This window comes from Protobothrops mucrosquamatus, unplaced genomic scaffold, assembly GCF_001527695.2.
Source record: "Protobothrops mucrosquamatus isolate PMUCROS unplaced genomic scaffold, P.Mucros_1.0 scaffold6, whole genome shotgun sequence".
Lineage (NCBI taxonomy): Eukaryota > Metazoa > Chordata > Lepidosauria > Squamata > Viperidae > Protobothrops > Protobothrops mucrosquamatus.
Genome location: NW_015386393.1, coordinates 4681201 through 4704485, shown reverse-complemented (window position 1 = coordinate 4704485; position 23285 = coordinate 4681201). Strand labels below are relative to the sequence as shown.

The 23285-nt window shown below is 42.0% G+C and overlaps 1 protein-coding gene across 1 annotated transcript in view; it reads left to right on the top strand.

The window, feature by feature from the left end:
* The window catches only part of UNC13A (unc-13 homolog A), a 131692-nt gene that overhangs the window by 102416 nt on the left and 5991 nt on the right, over positions 1–23285 (top strand). The window contains 9 exon segments of the mRNA XM_015809933.1: positions 162–250; positions 578–730; positions 2112–2235; positions 7151–7156; positions 9261–9299; positions 12238–12267; positions 15010–15066; positions 16339–16419; positions 18154–18301. Of these exon segments, the coding sequence (XP_015665419.1) occupies positions 162–250; positions 578–730; positions 2112–2235; positions 7151–7156; positions 9261–9299; positions 12238–12267; positions 15010–15066; positions 16339–16419; positions 18154–18301 (727 nt within the window).

The following is a 23285-nucleotide window of genomic DNA, read 5'->3' as shown; positions in this document are numbered from 1 at the left end:
GGCGAAGCATTTAAGCCCCTGTAAGTAAATAAATAAGCAAATACATATACATACAGACATGCATACCCCATTTGAGATAAATTCTGGAAGCTGGCTTCTATTATTTAAGCAGGGTGATTTTGTTTATTGCTCATAATCATTGTTTTTTTCTCTCCTCTCAGTTGGACACAGAAGCCAGTGATATCCTCAAGGAACTTCAGGTGAAGCTCAACAATGTCTTGGATGAGCTAAGCCGAATATTTGCAACCAGGTAGGGCTAGTTCGGAAGACAATGGGATGTTAACTTGAGATGATTTTCTTGCAGAACACTTGATATTGGATGTATACAATGGAGCGGGGACGGCAAACTGGACCAGGCCCATTTACTAGTGAAAGCCCAAGAATTATGACATTAGTTCAAGACTTCTGGCCCAGTCTTCCTCAATTTTGCATCTTCCAGCTCTGTTGAGCCTACAGTTCCCAACCAGAAATTATGGGAGTTGCCAACAAAACACCTGAGCACGATGCCAGGTTAAGGGAGGCTGGTCTTGTCTCTCCTTTAGTAGAACGTCAGGTGAGCGCTTCTGTTTCTCTCCAGTTTTCAGCCACACATAGAGGACTGTGTGAAGCAGATGGGAGACATCCTGAGCCAAGTGAAAGGCACCGGGAACGTGCCTGCCAGTGCCTGCAGCAGTGTGGCTCAGGATGCTGACAACGTCTTACAGCCTATTATGGACCTCCTGGATAGCAAGTGAGTGCAGACCCAGGGGTATAAGGTAGAAATTTTAGCTACCAGATTTTGGGTCTTTATTTGTTGCATTTCTCTTTCATTTTTTTAAATTGTTTCAATTACTTTTTTTCCTGCATATTTTTTTCTTTATTAAACCACTTCCTGTTTCTTGACCTTTGTTAAAAACCGTATTTAATTGTCTTTCAATTATTCTTTGAGTAACAGTCAGAACGATTTTTACATAGGCAAGTTGTCAATGTAAAATTTGGCTGCTGAATATAATTTTTGAAGCTTAGATGCACTCTGCCTACTCAGTGTTGGTTTTCTAGGCAGGTTATGTTTTTAATTATATCCGCATGGAGAAAATTCAATTAAAAGAAACTTAGAGGCACCTCCATAGTGAGATTTGGTCCAGCAATGATAGAGTCTTCTTTGTGGTCTGTGCTTTGTACAGGTAGTCCTTGACTTACAACCATTGGTTTAGTGACCATTCAAAGTTACAACAGCACTGAAAAATATGACCTATGACCAATCCTCACACTTAGGACCGTTGCAGCCTCCTCACAGTCACATGATCAAAATTCGAGTACTTGGCAACTGGTGTGTATTTGTGATGGTTGCAGTGTCCCGTGGTCACGTGATTGTCACTTGTCGCTTTCTCAGCCAACAAGCAAAGTCAATAGGGGGAAGCTGGATTCACTTAACAACCTGCACACAAAAAATGTGATGTGACTCACTTGATAAATGCCTTGCTTAGCAAAGGAAGTTCCAGTCCCAATTGTGGTCGTAAATTCAGTTTATCTGTACCGAGCATATTCTATGGGGCTGCACTTCTTCCCACATAGCTCAGTAAATAAAGAGGGAAGTCAGCAGAAAAGCAAATGCTGTCAAGATTTTGCTTTTTTCATTAAGAAGACTCTGTGATTGTTGGACCTTTCAGGAACAGGCTGAAGTTGGCAGTGATTGCAACTTTGCTACCTTAAGCATGGGCAGAAGTTTCCATACCTGCAAAAAAAAAATCCAGACGATCCTTAGATGATCACAAAGAGCTACACTTCCCTGTACTGTATCTCTTTGCTGCAATCTATGACTCTTTTGACTTTTGCAGTCTAAATCAATAGAGAAGGGGGCACGGGTGGCTTCAGCTCCCTTCCTAGCAGTCTCAACTGCCATGTGATTTCTAGGACAGAGAAGATGCTTGGGGAATCTTTGTTCATGTGAATGCATGCACATAAACAGGCATTTTCTTGATCATCCCTCTCCGAGCAGCCCATATAATACTTGAGCCCAAATTTTTCCGTCCTATCCCAGGCCCAAAGTATTGGAGATTGTCATGTTCATTCAGCTGTTAACCTTAAAATGCTCATCCTCTTCTTTGTTGCGTTAACTTTTTTCATCCTAGCTTGACTCTGTTTGCCAAAATTTGTGAGAAGACTGTCCTGAAACGAGTGCTGAAGGAACTCTGGAAACTTGTCATGAATACAATGGAGAAGACAATTGTACTTCCTCCACTAACTGACCAGACGGTGAGTCCTGCTAACATGGGATGATATCCTCCTTCCGGCCCCTGCAACCGACTTCCCAATATTCTGGGGATGTGGAAAACTAGACATTTTCTGTGAGGGGCCAGCTTAAAAGCGAGTTGATATTCTGTCAGAAAATATGCACTGGCCACATGATTCGGTAAGATTCTCCACTTGGATTTGAACTAGGTACATTCCTGGACCTCACTGTTCAGATGTGTGTTTCACATAAACAAAATGCTATAACTGTTACGATGTCTCTAAAACCTCGGGTCTATTTCTGCAAAAGTCAAAAGTCAGAACTTTGTGGGAGGGACTCAAGCTCCTTTTATGGCCTCTTCTCTGGAAGACAAATAGAAGTAAACTAGAATTAGAATTCTGTGGAATAAGATCTTATAGTTTTCTTTAGACCTAACTCATCTCCTAACATATAAGAATGGGAAATACAGACACAAACATTGCCCTTCCTTTCTTTGGATACTGTTCTCATTCCCCTACATACTTAGAGGGGGCTTTCTACAGCAGGGTCCTAGATCTGTGGAAGTTCTCCATGCAATACCGAACCTGGGAAATGAGGTTTGAAATGTCAGGTGAGCTTCCATAAATATTGATAGCTCTCCATTATAGATTTCTCTTCTACGTTTGACAGATGACAAAGATATGATCCTTTGGAAACATGGATTCTGTCTTGGGTACAAGTTTTACATGTGTGTGCAGTGTTGACTCTGCTTCTTCTGAGCTAAATTTGACCATCTCTGTGAATCAATCAGAGGAAGTATTGGGATGTCCCAGACTTTTCTCAGTTTCTCCCACTTTCAGAGGCCATTCTGTCCTTAAATTACAGTAGTAGCCAGGATGAAGTTCCCTTCAACCAATTCTCTTAGCTCCTGTTTTAAAGAGCTAAGACGGGATATAAATTGACTGAACCAGAAAGAGGGTTTAGGAGTAGTTCTTGTGGTTTGCTTATAGCCTTCCCATATCATAGTTGGATAACCAAGGTTTCGTATGGGCAGCCTAACTGTGGAAGCTACAGTTGCATCAGAGATGTCATTTTCAAAACCAACAGATGTATTTCTGGATTGTTGTTCTTTACACTGCAGATAGTAGCTGGCATGACTAAATGTTCCTTTCTTCAAATAATTAAACAAACAATTCACTGTAGAAACCTAGCATTTCTGGATCAAAGGCTAGCTTTTTCTCTAAGATGCAAATAGATGTTCCAGGGGGAGACAGGTGGGCAAACTTCCCCCCTTTTTTTTTAAGAAGAGTGAAGCTCTTTAGAAGAGTGGAGATTTCTGAAGCTCCGATTTAGGGAACGCTTGGAGATAAGTGATGCAGAGATGGGACAAAGAGGGTGTGAAAGCAAAAAACAACAACTTACATATAGTAGTGTTCTTTCTAGGAGTCTCTCATCTTCTAACTAAAAACAGTGGTTTATGGACATTATAGTGAAAGACCCAGTTGCTATCTATGGAGATTCTCAGTCATCCAGGTCATGGTTGTCCCAAAGGTGCTTTTTCAAGAGGCAACTGGACTTTCTTGTTTTTCTTTGAAGACGTTCCGCTTCTCATCCAAGAAGCTTCTTCAACTCTGACTGGAATGGTGGGAAATGGAAGGATTTATACTCCTTGCAGACAGCTGGTCATTTGCATTCTTTTAGAGAGTTGCTGAGGCCACTTGGAGTTTTATCTGTGTCCTCAGGGTCACCTGATTGGTGCAAATGGGTGCGGACCCTTCTTGGAACTGCTGAAAGGACTGTGTGGTAGACTGGAGATAAATGATGATGTATCCCTCCCCCTCTGTTGAGAGAAGGCTGTTCAGTTTTGACATAGATGGCCTCTTTGACCTCTCTTTCAAACCACATTTTGGACAGAGAGGAACGCTGGTTTGAAAGAAGGGTCAAAGAGCTATTTATATCTTTATTTATTTATTTATTTATTTATTTATTTATTAATCACATTTATATCCCGCCCTTCTCCTAGTGGACTCAGGGCGGCTTACAGCCAATTTAAAACAGAATAACAATATAATATACAAATTTAAAATGTGGTTAAAATAAATAGGCCTTTCTATTTTTAAAAATTATTTAAAAACCAAATTTAAAATACCCCTTAGGCCAGTCCTGCCAGCTGAAATAACCATGTCTTGAGGGCGCGGCGGAAGGAGGGGAGATCTGGAATCACCCGGATCTCTGGGGGTAGTTCGTTCCAGAGGGTGGGGGCTCCAACAGAGAAGGCTCTCCCCCTGGGGGTCGCCAACCGACACTGTCTGGTTGACGGCACCCTGAGGAGGCCCTCTCTGTGGGAGCGTATCGGCCGGTGAGAGGTAATCTGTGGCAGAAGGCGGTCTCGGAGATAGCCAGGTCCGATGCCATGGCGCGCTTTAAAGATGATAATCAACACCTTGAAGCGCACCCGGAAGGCCACAGGCAGCCAGTGCAGCTCGCGCAGCAGCGGCGTTACATGGGAGCGACGAGTCACTCCCATCACCGCCCGCGCAGCTGCATTCTGGACTAACTGGAGCCTCCGAGTGCTCTTCAAGGGGAGCCCCATGTAGANCACTCAGTCTTGGAAGGGTTGAGCCTGAGTCTGTTTCTCCCCATCCAGACCCGTACGGCCTCCAGACACCGGGCCATCACGTCAAGGGCATCATTGGGGTGGCCTGGGGTGGAAATGTACAGCTGAGTATCATCAGCGTACTGATGGAAATCCACCCCAAAGCCACGGATGATCTCCCCCAGCGGCTTCACATAAATATCAAAATTGAACAGCCCTCTCTCAACAGAGGGGGAGGGATACAACTTCATTTATCTCCAGGGAGTGCACAGCTATTCTTGCAGCACCTACTGGTATCAGCAACTGCCCCCTAGAGAGTTGCTTCCTTGCCTTTCAGAAGCAAGCAAAGATAGCGCACTTCTGTCCTGCCTTTGATCCTAGGTGACTGCGGACCCTGCCAGAATATTCCATAAGAATTTGATTGCTTTACTTTCTATTCTTTTAATCTAATTTATTTTGTTATACATTACCTAGACGCCATCAAAATGGGTTGTTTTATGATTCTTCTCCTAGTTCAGTGGTGGCAAACCTATGGCACGCGTGCCAGAGGCGGCACTCGGAGCCCTCTCTGTGGGCACACCTGCCGTTGCCCCAGCCTCGCCTCCCCCCACGACCCCCTCCTCTCCAGCAGCCCCTCTGGAGGAGAGTCACCCTCGAGCGTGGCCCACACGGAGCAGCGCAGCCAAGGACATGGCAGCCAGGCAGCGTAGACGAGATTCTGCCCTCATGCCCCATCCCACACAGTTGATGCTGTGGGGCGCAGGCAGAGGGCATGGCCACCATAGCGCTGCTGGGCTGCCTGGGCAATCTGCGGCGGGCCCTGGAGGCAGTGAGTGGCCCTGTCACTGTGGGCAGGTGGGGTGGGGGACAGGGTGGTGGCGGGGCGGGGCAGGGGCAGGGCAGGGGGTGGAGCGGGGGCGGGGCCAGTTTTGGGGCACTCAGTCTCTAAAAGGTTTGCCATCACTGTCCTAGTTCAATGTTTCTCAAACTTAGCAACTTGAAGATTTGTGGATTTCTCCTCCCAGCAATCTTCAGCCAACAAGGGAAATTCTAGGAGTTGAAGTCTACACATCTTCAAGCCACCAGTATTAAGAAACACTGTCTTAGGCAAACTCAACTTCTAGAGACTTTGTGGGTTGGTTGGTTGGTTGGTTGATGTGTATGTGTGTGTGTGTGTGTGTGTGTGTGTGTGTTACATCTTGAGAAAATCTGAGACTGGCAATTAAGTGAAAATCAGGGCATAAATTAAATTTCCAGATTTTGGGAATCTTAACTTTCCTGTTGAAAGGATATAATTGAGAGAAGTATGGGGCCAGGATTACTAAAGAGGAAATACTTTATGTTCCAACCCCCCTTAGAATCCTTCAAGATTTCTAATTGCAGATTGGGTGGGTGTGTAGGTGATTTGGGAAGCAAAGAATAAGAGAAATATTTCTTGGAACAGAATAGTCTTCCTTAGTCTGATGTTGCAATGGACCATAACTTCTCCATCCTCAGCCAGATTGGGTTTTTGAATGTGTTGTGTTGTGTTGTGATGTGAGAGAGGCTGGAAAGTATAAACCAAAACAGCTGGAAGGTGAGAGATTAGAAAAGGATGGAATGAAAGCTAGATACCCTTTTCTGTGACTCATCTCATTCTTCCTTTACATTGTTCTCATTTCACTTTCACTGAAAATTTCTTTATACGTAAGTTCTTTGCACCTAAGAACTAAGACATTGCTAAGGAATATAGTACTTTTGTTGCGCCTCTACAAATACATGAGGAACAACTTAGCCTTTTGTACATGCTTCGAAAGAAATTCACTTTAACAGCTTCTTTCTAAAGCTGAGCTGATGAATTCTCAGTAGTAAAATCTTGCAAACCAAGAACTTCATTGTGAGTTGACTAGTCAAGTCCCACCATGTCCTTCCTCTAACTAGCTCATTTTCCCCAGGAGATCCTCAGGTGAGGACATACCTCTCAGTAGGTAGTTCTGCTTTCAAATGGTCTTTCTAAAAATGCTACTGTAATTTAAAATGAGCATGAAGGTTGAGTCCCTGTCATTAAACTGATGAATCGTGTGATTGAATTAAGGGAGGTGTGGACAGGAACTTCAAGCTTAAGCTAACTGACCTTAAATCAACATGGTTTTTCTACAACTGCCAGTCATTCTTCATATCTGTGATATTCACAGAGGATACAACACTTCTGTGTTGTACGGGGATGTTCCCATCAGTTCTCTGGTTGTGTTTCACGAGGGATTGTTGTATTTGTGGGAGGTTGTGGGGATGAGAATAAGTTGGGCGGGGACACAATGGAAATGAAGGTGATGGCCTACTCATGGTTATTCTTTCTAATTGCTCCGCTCCTCTCACCTTGGCAGATGATTGTAAGTACGGCAGGTCACCCCTGTCTCTCATGTTTGTCTCTCTCTCCCGCCCTGTCCATGTGCCTTGCGTCTAGTATCTTTCCTACCCAAAGTAACTTGAGCTGGTTTTTCTGTTGTTCTGTGGTGGCTGCCTACCTTGTCCCCATGCCTTCTCTTCCTGCTCCTGCCCCTTCCCAACGCCTTTGCCTTTTCTTGCTCTGTGCCCTCTTCCCCCTTGTTGCTGAGCTGCTTCGCGCCAGCTATGACGTCTTGGTGGAAAGTCTGTCCCTCACTTCTCCATGTCGGAAGCTATAATGGGGTTGTCTCCTGGGGAGCTGGGAGGAGGGAAGGGTTACTCTTGCCACTGAGTTACAAGGATCAGGTGTTCAGGTCTACCTGTGAGACTTTATAGGAAGGGTGAGGAAGTCAATTTTTGAGAAGAGCTTTCTTCAAATTCAGTCTCCCTTCCTCTTACATTCTTTGGAGTTGTGAAGGAACAACTTGTCTGGTGAAATGTTCCTTGCATATGGGAGGATATAGACTTGGGGGAATATTGGATGAAGAAGACAAGAAATCCCAAGTGATCTTTGGTGGGCACCTTGCTACAGATACAGTACTCTGCTATGGCCCAAAGGTATGGCCCATATCATGAGAAGAGGACATGTCTACTGCACGTTATGTCAGTGTGAGCTTTTCAAATTTAATATCTGAGACTTACCATCCCCAACCTGATTTCCTCCAATGTTGATGGCTGTGCAGTGCCCAGCATTCCCAGCCAACATGGTGCCCATCTCTAAATGGTGTCCATCTAGTAGACATTAAGTTAGGTACGTTTGTTTTATGCTTTGGGACCTTAGCTACTAACTCTTCCAAGGCACACAGGCTGAGGGGACATATCAAGAAAGGGCACACAATCAGCAAATAAATCCCCCCAAACACATACACACATTTTAGGACATGGACCCACCCATATTGCCAGGCCTATCTGGTCAAGAGGTCACATCTGTACATTTTTTTACACTAACCTAGGCATATCACAGTTGTCAGAGTTAAGGTTTAATCCTGCCCTCTTTTGGAGACTATCATTTCAGTGTTTTCACATTATTTCCCGCAGGGATAGATAAAAGCATTGTCCCTTAACAGTGCCCTGACCTTCTAATTTCCTTTAACAGATCCTACACCAAGCATTTAATGTGCCCATCCCTTCCTTAGCTATAATTCTGTATATCCAGCCTTCTCTAGCCAGGTGCTCTGCAGGTATATTGGATTACAATTCCCACCATCTCGTAGCCAAGCTAGCAAGCATTAAAAGTAGTTCACTGCTAAATATATCAAGAGGACATCAGATGAAATAGGAACTGTTTTAATTAAGTTGTATCTAAGGAAATACCTAGAGAAACTTTTAGACTATAGATTTCTACAAATCTGTCCTGCTAAGGAACACTGCAACACTTCCCACAAAAAGTTCCAAATCCTGTTAAATCTCTGTGCTTTATCTGAAATTCTGATGGCAGGAGGGAGAAAGGCATGCACACAAAAGTTATGTTCACACAAAACGCTTAACACAATTTCTAAAATAAATGCTCTTAAATGCTATAAAATACAAAGCAGGTGGGTTGTGTATCCAGGGGCCAAGGGAGTTATAGATCAAAACCAAAATTGTAACTAGAATTCATGGTTGACCACAGTGGCATTACATGACTCCAATGACTTCATTCCTCAATAAGAAGGCTGCTGCATTTCAAACTAACTGCAATTTATGGGTAGTCTTCCCAAGCAGGTTTGTGTTGAGTGCATTGCAGTAGTTCAGCTATGCAAGCAAGAGTGATTGTCTCCAGGGCCGGATGTCATAAGTCAGTTCTTGTGACCTACTGTATATCTATTTCTGACCAATTTGGGGTGTTGTTCAGATGAGAAGAAGTGAGTCTTTGGGGGCAAAATGCAGATTCAGTGCCAAGTTTAGCCTACATCTTCTGACGATGCTGTTCTCTAGAGATAATCCCACGGTAATGGAGCTTGAATATCTCTCCTTCCTTTCCCCACTCCTTTTTCCTTGTGATACCCCCACCAAGACATGTTTCTCCTCTCCTTCCATAATGATCAATTTGTGATATTGTTTCTACAGGGAACCCTCTTAAGAAAGCATGGGAAGGGGACTGAGAAGGTAATGAGCCATTCTCACTCTTTTGTCTGTCTGTAGCAAAAGACCCAACTGACATTGCGCCTATCACCGACTCACCCAGCCCAGCTGAAATGTTCAAGAAGTCAGCTGTGGCTTTGACATCAATATGGGTCGATCTTTGTGTTTCATAGTTTATGTTGTTAAGATATATACTGTTGTGTGTCTTTGATTGTCTGGGAAGGGGCTGTTTAGTGTAGTAGCATGGATTTCATCGTCTAGAGGACCTGTATTTGTGTCCATACTGTGCAGCAGCAGCTCGGATGATGTGATAGGCATTAGTTGGAACACCACTCTCTGTTAGAGCTACGGTAGCAATTTAAGGGAGGTAGAACTCCAAAATTGCTACTCCAAAGTTCTTATCCTCTTATATTTGATAGAGGAGAGATAACGGGGATAGAGGTAGCAACTAACTTGGAGATGCCACTGTTATACATGATGTTTACCTCCATATATCTCTGGTAAACAGATCAGGACAGTTTGTCTTGCATTCCATCCATCCACCAACCAGAGACAAAACAAGTTGAGCGTATGTTTCACTCCAAGATATTCTTTCATTGTATAGGGTATATGGGAAAAGGAGGACAGGATATATACAGGGAATTTCAGGGCAGAATACTGTGCGTACAGTATACACAAAATATACACAATGAAATCTTGACTCAGCTGAGAAATCTTGACTCAGCTGAGTAGTTCAACTCCCAACTAAATATAATAAATACCATAGATCAGTGTTTCTCAACCTTAGTAACTTTAAAATGAATGGACTTCAACTCCCAGAATTGTCCAGCCAACCATGCTGGCTGGGAGTTGACGTCCACATCTTAAAGTTGCCAGGGTTGGGAAATATAGATAGATAGATAGATAGATAGATAGATAGATAGATAGATAGATAGATAGATAGATAGATAGATAGATAGATAGATAGATAGATAGATATTCCCAAAGTTCAAATTTCTGATGGCATTTTTAATTTTGTTGGATTTTTTGTTGGATTTGTTATCTTTTTCTTCTGTAAATGGATTAATTCATTATTGCGGGGTGGAATTTTTTGAATTTATTATAAAAACCACAGAAAGGTTATTAATAAATTAATAAGTGAGCTATATACTGTTGTGAGCCTCCCAGAATCCAATGAAGTTGACAGAATAGAAATTATGTGAAATAAATAAAGGAGAATGTGTAGGAATGATAATTGAAAACATACTATAAAATTAAGATCCAAGCATACTAGATTGTGTTCTGGGGCTACTATTGGACCCTCTCCTGTTCTTTTGGGGCTGCCAAGTGATCAGAAACTGTATAGCATTAAATCATCTGGAAGTAGAACGCAAAAGAGGACTGTTCAGAAATGAAATAATGATGGGTAATTCAGGAATTAAGGATAATATAGTTCGTTATTGATAAATGCTGCATATACATATTAACATTTAATCAAATCCAACACATTAACATTAATGATAAAAGCTACGTATTCAATAGCTTTTCTGGACAGAAAATATATATTTTGAAAAAAATAACTTCAGATAAAATAATGTAGCTTCTTCATATTAAAGAGTTGTTGGATGTTGTTCATGCTATCAATTAAAGTGTTTTTAAGTAGTTACAACAAACATCAAAGTCGAGAAATGTATTTCTAGGAGATGGGATATCATGTAGGCAGAAAAGAATGCAGGTCTTAAGGTGAAAGGTTAAATTCTGGTTTAATATTAGAAAAAGAATAATGATATTGATAGTAGTTTGGGTATAGAACTAATCTTCCAACGGAGAACTCAATTCTCTCTCTCTTTTTTGTGTGTGTGGAAACTTTAGATCAAAGGGTAGGCAGAAGTTGAGGGGTAGCTGATCAATAAGCCAAGTGTCCTGTGAGTAATATGGAAATAAGAGTATGCTTTGTCTGAACCAATTGCCAGTCATTGCTGAAGCATGCACATCTCTATCAAGGTCCACCATTCCTTCCTCAAAGGAATTAAAAAACAGGAGGTTCCCTTCTTCACAAGCCAAATGTTCAAAGCAAAAAGCAGTAATGTGAATAAGATCCATTCATTTTTGTTCAAATCTTGACTCAGAGATTGGATGAGTAGTGTTTATTGAAGACATCGTTTGCTTCCTATTAATAATAATAATAATAATAATAATAATAATAATAAAGTTGGAAGGGACCTCTTGGAGGATAAATGCTTTGGCTTTGTCATAATTTTGGCCCTGAATTAGATGATTTCCTAGATCAGAGATCTAAGCATGTTATGGTACAAAGTCTCCTTGGCCAGGGAGTACATGAGTCACTAAGCCTGCCTATATTTCAAAAATTGAATTAGTTCTTATCATATTTTAAATGAGAGCTACAACCCAAATTCTGACTGAGCTGGGTTAGATATGCAAAAGGAGAAGTTTAGCAGAAAATTAGGAGATTGACAGAAGAGTCCTATAAAGATGGAAATTTTTAAAACTTAGAACAATGGACTATAAATGATCCATTTTGGATCATGAGTAAAGAATAATGAAAGCCTTCAAGGAGGAGAGGAATTTCAAAAGTAGCCCCATGAATTCATTATAATTAATCTGGTGGAAATCAGATCTAAAGTTTTTAGTGTAAATTCAAACAAAAGAGTCGTTTTGGAGGATGCGTTATGAAAAGTATCACAACTCCAGTTTAATCTTTCTTAATTTTCTGTTTAACCCATTTAAAATAGCAATGCAGATCAACGCTCCATAAACTGGTCATGACATTTCCAATAAAAATAGCTTTCCTCCAGATCTGATATTGTCCAGGTGTGCCGGTAACCCTATTGTCCCAACCATCACGGTCTTTGCACAGATGGCATCTGATGTCAGCATGGTTGTGGGGAAGGGAGGGTGTTGTATTGCTGTCATAAGTTTTCTAGATGCTGCAATCATACAAATAGTGCTGTTCTTTCCACAGACTAGGGTGAAGCTCCCCAGTCACACTGAAGTAAGGATTCTCCATTTAATTCTTGTTCTGCTTCATCTATTTTTGTTTTCTTGCCTATCCTCCCCATGAAAATCTCCCACCTGCCAGTTTTTCTTTCCTGTGGTCATTTGAATCCTTTGTCTGTTTGTCTCTCGTCCTTCTTTCTTACCAGAATTTGCTACTTGGAACTGGCTGCTCTTTTAAAACCTCATGTTTGTTAGTCTCTGTTTCCAACCAAAACCCCAGCAATTGTTCAATATTTTCCTTCTGAAATCTTTTGCTCAGCTTGCTTGCTTGACTGTCTGCATGTGAGTGGGTAGAGGGAGGGCACGGGGGTGGTGGTGGTTGGGTTTGGAGGGCTGTGGAAGACATCCAAACCATAGGGGCAGAGAGGGAGGGATGAAGATGTAAAACCAAATATGTGGGGAAATGATTGAGTAGATGGGGCAGGAACTGTTGCAAGCAAGTGAGGCTTTTCAAAAGGGGTGGGGACTCTCTGTGTTGCTATATAAAATGTTTGTATCTTGGTCATCAGTTGAAAAGACTTCCAAAGAGCCTTGTGCATGGTTGGGAGAAAAAAGGATAGTTCCTCTCTTTGAGAATAAATGCATTACTATATATGAAGGTTTCAATTGACCAAAGCTGGGGTAGGGGTCAATACATAGGGACTTGCATAGTAACAACCATAAAAAAATGGCAACTTGAAATGTAAGATGATTAAATTGTAAAGTGGATGGATAGAGGGATGGATGGATGGATGGATGGATGGATGGAAAAATGATTGATTATATTGGATGTCTGTGAAACAAATAGAAAAGAGAAGGATTAATAGATCCAAATGAAACCAGTCTACCCTTGTGGAATATAATGGGTTTTTTTTTTGTCCTTTTGTGAGGGGAGTATGGGGTAGAATTGTCTGTGAGTTGTCCACTCTTGCTCCAGAGACTGGGTGAGTTTCTGAAATAGTGAAGGGGCATGAGCTGGATTTTGTGGCTGGCAATGATTCAAAACACAATCTGGAAAGCCACTCACCAATGAACCTATAAGATGCAGTATTGAGAGTGTTATTAGGAAATCTGGATTTATAAATTATGGCTGTTCAAATGCCCTCTACTAGGCATTTTATGATTTACAGCAGAATGTATGCATATTCCACCAGTGCAAATAGGCTGCCTTCAAGAAGCTGTGTATGACATTATCACTAATGTTGCAACTGTAGGGAATTGAATATGTATGTAGGAGGATGAACTATGTTATTCAGGATTCAGGCTCTTTCTTGGAAATTTATTCAAGTATAGGAGTCAGGACTATTCTATATGGAGCATATTACTTTGAATTGTGTATGTAGCCAGTAATTTTTTTTATAAAGAAGACGAAAACCCCCTAAAGATTTGTCATAATCATGTGAGAAAACATCAGAACTTGGTCATATCATATCAGAATTGTTCCATTGCTGAATAATATATAGTAGTGATTGCTGGGGGTCAGGGCTGTCACCTTAATCCACATGGCTGTTGATACTCTCTAAGAAAATTGGTGAAATAGGATTTATCTTTATAGAACCCATGCAGTTTCTCTGTGGGCTTAGTTATTTTTTTCTTTGATTATCATTTCTACTAGTTTGCTCATAAGAGGCATTAAACTGATCAGCCTATGATTTCATCTATTTCCCTGTTTAAAAATTGGGGTCACATTGGATAACTTCCAATGAGCTATATATCATGAACAAGGACTCTGGTTCGGTGTCATAAGATTAAAATCAAAGACATTTTAATTCAGAAAGAGGAGTTCAGAGGTTTCTTTCTTTTCCACTCAGGTAAAAATTGTGAATAATGTTAAGTCAGGAAATGTTATGTTAAGGAATCTGCATTTTCATTTAAAATGTTCTTTAAAGACTATGAAGACCTAATAAAAGGAACAACAGGTTTTCTGAAAACTGGAAGGTATGTATTTACATATCTAATCATCTTTGTTAGGTTTACAAATATATAATATTCTCCTTAGAAATAAAAGTAGATTATTCAGAGACAAAGCAACTATCCAATGAGGAAAAAAATCTACAAATTTGCTCCAGTAGTCCAAATGATCACAGGACCATTAAATCCTTAGGTGACACAAAATATCTATGCTGTAATTGACTTGACAGTCCCTTATTAAAAAGCCATAATATAATTCCCAGGTCTGGCAAAATAAATCAATTATACAGTATATTATAATGGCATTCCTGTGAAGCCCCCCTGAATAGAAGGTCATCTGATTTTCTTACCCTAAATTATTTATTTATTTATTTATTTATTTATTTAATTTAATTTATATGCCGCCCTTCTCCCGACGGGACTCAGGGCGGCGCACAACATACTTAAAACCAAAACATATATACAATCCCCCCCTTAAAACCGAATTAAACCAAATTTAGAGTTGCGTCTTTCAAATTCCTAAAAAACCCAATATAAAATCCACCCTAGGTCAGGNCGACGGAAGGTAAGGAGATCCGGAATTATCCGAATCTCGGGGGGTAGTTCGTTCCAGAGGGTGGGGGCACCCACAGAGAAGGCCCTCCCCCTGGGGGTCGCCAGCCGGCATTGCTTGGCCGACGGCACCCTGAGGAGACCCACTCTGTGGGAGCGTACCGGTCTGTGGGAAGGAATCTGCGGCAGAAGGCGGTCTCGGAATTATGAAAAGGTATTTTAAAAAGTGGGTGTGAAATTGCCTCCTTCTCTTTATTATATATTCTTTCTTCTTTTCATTCTTCCTGCTCTTTAGGGTACGCAGATGATCTTCAATGCAGCCAAGGAATTAGGGCAGCTTTCAAAACTGAAGGTAAGCAATGCAGGGAAAGAGTAGCAAAGTCAGAGTCGGTCAGACAGAAGACCAGCTTCTGTGCTACAAGCATATTGGAAGGGACAATTGCATCATAGAAATGGTAAGGACCCAACTATCCACCCATCTTAAACCTGCCGAGGTTAAGAAACACCGGTCTATACACTACAGGCTGTGAGACAGTGCATGAGGTCAAATAATCCACTAGATCAAAATGTTGTTTTGAAATTTGTGATCCCTTATGTTGTATAAGTTAAGTCAGTGTATTCATTTAGGATTCGGATTATTGTGGAAACTCAGTAAACCAGATTAATTCAATAAACCAAGGGTTAGTTTGTGGCATGAACAATTAATGAAATAATTATTAACTGAACAATTAATCTGTGCTCCATCACTGGAAGTTTTCAAAAATAGACTGAGCGACCATTTGACCAAGATGGCATAAGGTCTCTCCTGCCTTGAGCAGGAGGTTAGACTAGAAGACCTCTGAGGCTACTTCCACCCCTATGATTCTAATCAACCCATCTTCTGCATTCATGAGCAAGTTTGGTCTAGTTGTTAAGACGCCACACTATAAAGCAAGAGACCATAATTTCAAGTCCTGTCTTAGCCCTGAAAGCCCACTGGGTGACTTTGGGCCAGTCCCCAGGAGACTGTGAATTCTAGTTCTGCCTTAGAAATGAAAGCTGATTGGGTGACTTGGAGCCAATCACTCTCTTTCGGCCCAACCACTTTGCAGGGTTGCTACTGTGTGGAAAATAGGAGGAGGAATATGTGTTGGATATGTTTGCCGCCTTGAGTTATTTATAAAAATAATAAAGGTGGGATATAAATAAATAAAAATTAATCTTACAACCGAGAATATTACTGAGTTGTTAAATTCAAATTTAAGGGTTGGGGAAGAAAAGAAGAGCGAATCCTAATGTGTTTCATTTTTCTGGGGCAGAGAGACATTGTTATTTTTAGGAGGAAGTTTATCTTTTTGTTCCTGTTGGCTACAGTATTTTTCCTCTCTGTTAGAGAATGATTCTGAGAAGAAAGGTAGCCAACAAGGAACTGAACTGTGAGGGAACTTGGAAGAGACTCCAAATAACCTGATCAATCTTCCTTTCCCATTCAAATCACCCAAATGCCCTTCTTAAAGGTCTAGGTTTCCAAATGCAGTCTCAGAATGAATACATAGGGTGGCTCATGGTTAGACATGTATAGAAAACAGAAGTTATGGTTATCTTGTGTAGACAGTTATTACACATCATGGCTTCTTCCTGCCAGGATCACATGGTACGTGAGGAAGCTAAGAGTTTGACACCCAAACAGTGTGCTGTGGTGGAACTTGCTCTGGATACCATCAAGGTAAATAATTCCATATTCTCCCCACCCTTTATCCCAGCTAAATTCTAGATCAGTGTTTCTTAAGCGTGGGAAGAAGCTGGGGAATTCTGGCAGTTGAAGTCCACCCATCTTAAAGTTCCTAAGCTTGAGAAAGACTGTTTTAGATTCTGAGAACAAGTTGAATTTCAGTGGGTACATATGGGTTTAATTGCAATTCCCATTTTTGAGTATTTGTCATTTTAGAATCAATAGGGCATGGTGGATAGACCATTGGGAAGTTCTGGGTTCAAATTGCTGCTTGTTGAATGGCCTTGAGGAAACCGTCATCTCGGATCCAATCTTAGCTGTCCTGGGACTATAAAGTAGGATAATGTCACTGACACCCATAGATGTTTACCATAACTGAAATGAGTGGAAATGAAGCAAAAGTGGTACTATGGCTAGAGATGAGTTGAAGATCTAACAGTTAAATTTACACAGGTCTAAGGCCAACACAATGCTAGGCTGTATTAACAGAGGGATAGAATCAAGATCACATGAAGTATTAATACCACTTTACAATGCCTTGGTAAGGCCACACTTGGAATACTGCATCCAGTTTTGGTCACCACGATGTAAAAAAGATGTTGAAACTCTAGAAAGAGTACAGAGAAGAGCAACAAAGATGATTAGGGGACTGGAGGCTAAAACATATAAGGAACGGCTGCTGGAATTGGGTATGTCTAGTTTAATGAAGAGAAGGACGAGGGGGGACATGATAGCAGTGTTCCAGTATCTCAGGGGCTGCCACAAAGAAGAGGGAGTCAAGCTATTCTCCAAAGCGCCTGAAGGCAGGACAAGAAGCAACGGATGGAAACTAATCAAGGAGAGAAGCAACCTAGAATTAAGGAGAAACTTCCTGACAGAACAATTAACCAGTGGAACAACCTGCCTCCAGAAGCGGTGAATGCTCCAACACTGGAAGTTTTTAAGAAGAGACTGGACAGCCATTTGTCTGAAATGGTATAGGGTTTCCTGCCTGAGCAGGGGGTTGGACTAGACGACCTCCAAGGTCCCTTCCAACTTTTTTTTTTATTATTATTATTATTATTATTATTATTATTATTATTATTATTATTATTATTATTATTATTATTATTATTATTATTATTATTATTATTATTAAGGTTAACCTCTGTTAACTTGTATGTAACATTGGGCATTGCCTAATCCAGTCAGTTTGGTTTAATTATATGCTACAGATAGTCTGCAACTTACGACAACAATTTAGCCCAAAATTTCTTTTGCTAAGTGAGACAGCTGTAAAGTGAATTTTGCCCCATTTTACAACCTTTTTGCCACAGTTGTTAAGTGAATCACTGCACTTGTTAAGTTAATAATGTGGTTGTTAAGTGGCTTCCCCATTGACTTTGATTGTCAGAAAATTACAAAAGGGGATCACATGACCCCGGGGCACTGCAACCATCATAAATACGAGTCAGTTGCCAAGCGTCCAAATTTTGATCAGGAGACCATGGGGATGCTGCAACGGTTGTAGGTTGGGAAAATTGGTCATAAGCCACTTTTTCAGTGTTGTTTTAGCTTTGAATGGTCACTAAACAAGTGGTTGTATGTCGAGGAACCCAATATGACATATGGAAGGAGAACTGTGAAAACTTAACTATCCCTCCTGCGAATGGTTGAGAGTCTTGAAAGTACAGGGTGTGTACTTAAACTGGATTTCCTGCTTTTCCTTTCCCCCTTTTTCCCCATCAGCAATACTTCCATGCAGGAGGAGTTGGTCTCAAAAAAACCTTCTTGGAGAAAAGCCCAGATCTGCAATCCCTGCGCTACGCCCTCTCGCTCTACACACAAGCCACAGACTTGCTCATCAAAACCTTTGTCCAGACGCAGTCCACTCAGGGTAAGCGGCCGAGAGGGTGTCCACGTACGCTTGCTAGGAAACTGGGGGGGTAAGGAGTGAGGTTAGGTGGATGGGAATTGCGTAAGGCCACTGACTTTTTCCAAGGAGATTAAAGATGATGCTCTTGGTGTGCTTTCATCTTCAAGAGTCCTTCTTGGGTTCTTTATGTGGCTAAATGGGACTTCCACATTCAGGAACACTCCGCCTGAGTCACTCTCACTCTGCTGGATGAGAAAACATTGAGGAAATGGAGTTGCCTTCATAGATTTGCTTAGGAGCTTCCCATTAGGGCCTCTGCTGTTGTTTTGAAGCAGACTCTACAGCAGGGGTCCCCAACCTTGGCCACTTTATGACTCGTGGACTTCAACTCCCAGAATTCCTCAGCCAGCATGGCTGGCTGAGGAATTCTGGGAGTTGAAGTCCACGAGTCATAAAGTGGCCAAGGTTGGGGACCTCTGCTCTACAGCGTATATTCTAATGGAAAGCAAGCCCATTGATATCTACTTATTAGGATATTTCAGTAGCTATGACTAAATCTTTTGGGCAGCCAAGATGAGAGGACCGCTGGTCTCTTGCTCCATGTGCTGCTGGGAGGCACCTGATTTGTTTCTGTAGGAAATGCAAGCATCCCTTTAGTAGCAGAGGTTAGCTACCTAGGGCCCTTGGGCTAGATGTGACCTGCCACCCCCAAATCATCGAGCCCATGGTCCTAAAAAGAAATGTATTCACCCTGCCCACGAGAGAGAAGGAGAAAACTCTCATTACCTCTCGGACCAACATTTTGGTGATGGTTTCACTAGCTGCCTTGGTGCAGTGATGCATCCCCTCCCCCCCCAAAAAAAATAATGGCAGTGGTGATAGCAGCACGGCCTCTGGCTCATGTAGAATAAGATTGCTGACTGCTACTTCAGGGGAGAAGTGGGATCTTTGGTTCATCCAGAAACATGATTTTTTTTTTCTTTTACAGGGCTGTCCACAGGAGTCAGCATCTTAGACATTAGTTCAGCCCAGTATTTCTGAACCTTGGCAACTTTTAAGATATGTGGACTTCAGGTCCCACAATTCCCCAGCCAGTATGGGGAGTCTTAAAATGGCCAAAGTTCAGAAATTTTGGTTTAGCCTAAAGTTAACTTTGCAGATTGAGGTGGCTAATAAATTTAGTACAATAACTAAATAACTCCTGTTTAGCCTTTTTTTTCTGCCTTCTTCTCTAGCATTCAAGTTGGCATTTGCCCTAACCTACCTTTTGCTTCTCCAGCTGCCTTCTAAAGCAGATGAGTGGGCTGATCTTTCTTTTCTTTTTCTCTCCACCATCTGCCCGTTTTCATTCCTCCCTTCCAACCTTCTCTTGTCCTCCTGCACATTTTTGTTCTTGTTCTTTTCCTTCCAACCACCATCTTCTCCTTCCTTCTCCTTTTCCTTCCAATATTGTATCTTTTCCTTCCTTCCTTCCCTTCCTTCCTTCCTTCCTTCCTTCCTTCCTTCCCTTCCTTCCCTTCCTTCCTTCCTTCCTTCCTTCCTTCCTTCCTTTCCTTCCTTCCTTCCTTCCTTCCTTCCCTTCCTTCCTTCCTTCCTTCCTTCCTTCCTTTCCTTCCTTCCCTTCCTTCCTTCCTTCCTTCCTTCCTTCCTTCCTTCCTTCCTTCCTTCCTTCCTTCCTTTCCTTCCTTCCTTCCTTCCTTCCTTCCTTTCCTTCCTTTCCTTCCTTCCTTCCTTTTCTCATTACTAGTCCATGGTGGAAAAGGGATTAGATTTACTCTTAGTGAAGAAACCTATCCTGAGAAGGGTACGTGTCATACCATTGTCCTGACACTCCTTCCCATCCTCAAATGCACCCCTCATCCCACCACACTGGTCAAGGCTAGTCAGAAGCACAGGATGCCATCCCAGGGGAGGTCTGGAAGAGAAATGGAGGAGGGGGGGCAGCCTTGCAGCCAAATCCAAGACCATGTTCCTTTTCTCTTCCAGCAAGGGATGTTCTGAACTAGCCCTGTTCCAAGTGCTGGTACCCTCAGGCTGTGCCTCTTTTTGCAAGTGCACTGAATGCATCAGAATGATACCTGTCTGCAAGCACATCGCAGGTGGTGGGGGTGGAGGAGGAGGAGGAAGAGGAGGGTGGGCGAAGGATTTGACTTGACGCCATGGGGGTTTGCTCCACCAGTTTGCCCATCCTCTGCTTGCCTTTAGCACATGGAAATGACCTGTTGGTTTTAAGCCTTGTGGATCCAGCGAATCTGAGCATGTGATATAGGAATTGGGATGATCAGGGAGGTGGTTGTATGTATGTGGGTTTTTTTAAAACCTTTTATTGGCAACAAAAGGCATGGGTTTTTAAAGATCTTAAGCATGCAGGGGGCAAAAGCTGCGGATCTAGCCAATTACTAAAGACTGTCTATTTTTTGCCCTCCTCTTCACTTTGTGATTTCTATTGTTGTTCAAAATGTGTTTAGACCAACTTTAAGGACCAGATTTAAAGTAATCTATCTATTCTGCCAACACCTTTGGTCAAATCCAATAAAATAAAGACAATAAAAAATAAAATTACAAACGAAAACATCAATGCAAAAAGAACATTGCTAATAAAAAAAGAACATAAAAAGGGCATTACCAATGAACGAAAGAATCATGATCATAACACAGTAAACTCCCAACATTTAGATGCATTTAGTCAGAGAACAAAAGACTGCCAGCAGTCTTGAAATATATGAAGACTTAGGACAGGGGTAGGCAACCTTGGCTCTTTTATGACTCGTGGACTTCAACTCCCAGAATTCCTGAGCCAGCCATGCTGGCTCAGGAATTCTGGGAGTTGAAGTCCACGAGTCATAAAAGAGCCAAGGTTGCCTACCCCTGACTTAGGAGGAGAGAGAACTGTGCCTAGCATGTGGGCTAAGCCCTACATTAGCTATATTCAATATTATTGAAGAGAATCTCCATGCACAGAAACATTTTATCTCTACATATTTGAGAACTTTAAGGACAAATCATAGCACAAGATTATTGCCCGTTCCCCTGTCTTGCAGTTCTCGATGAGCTAGGGTAGAGTTTTCTGACTTATGAGCCCAGGACTGACATAAAATCAGGTTGTGTGTTCACATTCACACACAGAGAGAGCAAATCATGTTGGTTATACATCACTAGGAACTTCCTGATAGCACATGCTGTTCAGCAGTGGAAATTGTTGACCCAGGATAGTCAAGCAAGAAAGCATAAATGCCCAGGGAGGACCTATGATTTTCCACCTCTATGTGTGCTACAACAGGCCAGTATTATCCAAAGACTACCAACTGTTTGGGTGTTACAGCTGCTTTTGTCACAGAATCTATTTTAGAAGGAGGAAAATCTTTGTCGACCCATCAGGCAAGAATAGCCAACACCCTAGATCAGGGGTAAGCAACCTTGGCTCTTTTATGACTCGTGGACTTCCACTCCCAGAATTCCTGAGCCAGTCATGCTGAGGGGAAAGGGACAGGTTTCCATGCTGAGCCATGCTGGCTCAGGAATTCTGGGAGTTGAAGTCCATGAGTCATAAAAGAGCCAAGGTTGCCTACCCCTGCCCTAGATGATAGATGGATGGATCTTGACAGACTTGTATACTGGACCCTATCTAACAAAATGAAAATCAATGCAGAGAAAAGTAAAATCTTACACTTAGGCAAGAAAAACCAAAAGTACACATATAGATTGGGTGAAACTAAGCTTAATAGCAGTAACTGTGAGAGGAATCTTGGAGTCTTAGTGGACAATCAGTGAAGTATGAGTCAACACTGTGGGGTGGCAGCCAAGAAAGCCAATGCAATTCTAAGTTGCATTAACAGAGGGATTCAATCAAGATGACGTATGGTACTACTGGTAATACCACTCTATAAAGCCTTAGTAAGACCACACCTAGAATACTGCATCCAGTTTTGGTCTCCACACTATAAAAAAGATGTTGAGACTCCAGAAAGAGTACAGAGAAGAGCAACAAAGATGATTAGGGGACTGGAGGCTAAAACATATGAAGAACGGTTACAGGAACTGGTTATCTAGTGAAGAGAAGAACCAGGGAAGACATGATAGCAGTATTCCAATATTTGAGGGGCTGTCACAGAGAAGAGAGGATCAACCTATTTTCCAAAGCACCTGAAGGCCAGACTAAGGAATAATGATGGAAACTGATCAAAGAGAGATTCAACCTAGAAATAAGGAGAAATTTTCTGACAGTGAGAACAATCAACCAATGGAACAGGTTGCCCTCAGAAGTTGTGGGAGATTTATCACTGGAGGCTTTCAAGAAGAGACTGGACTGCCATCTATCAGAAATAGTGTAGGGTCTCCTATTTGGGCGGAGGGTTACACTAGATGACCTGCAAGGACTCTTCCAACTCTGTTATTCTATTCTATTCTATTCTATCTTGTTTCTCCCTCGCTCTGAGATCCGCAGCCTTAGCCCCCTTTCCTGAGGGTCTGACCCTTGGGAAAGCTGCAGAAACCCTCTCCGTTCTTCCTTTTCCCAACTCTGTGACCTCCCTGCTGCCACCAGCTCTCCTTTTCCTCTCCCCTCTGATACTGCTGCTCCCATCTCGGATTGAAACCTTGTCCATGCTATCTAACCACACCGCTGGCCCTGTGCGCCTGTGCAGACTGACTCGTTCCACCCACCTGTTCCTGCCTTTCCTTTTGGCCTTTGCTGCATGTCAAGCTCCTTTGTGGAAGAAGCCTGTTTGAACAAGGAGCTGGTCTCCTGCTTCTGGGGGCTGGGGCTGGTGTTGGGGGGTGGGAGTAGAACAACTGCAAAGATTTTGATTTGATTTTGATTTTATTAAATTTATACCCCGCCCTTCTCCCGGAGGACTCAGGGCGGCTTACAGCCAGTTTAAAACAATGATACAATACAAAATTTAAAAAGATTAAAAATAACTATTTAAATTTGGCCGCTTCTACTAAAAATTTAATTTAAAACCCCTTTAAAATACCCCTAGGCCAGTCCTGCCTGCTGAAATAA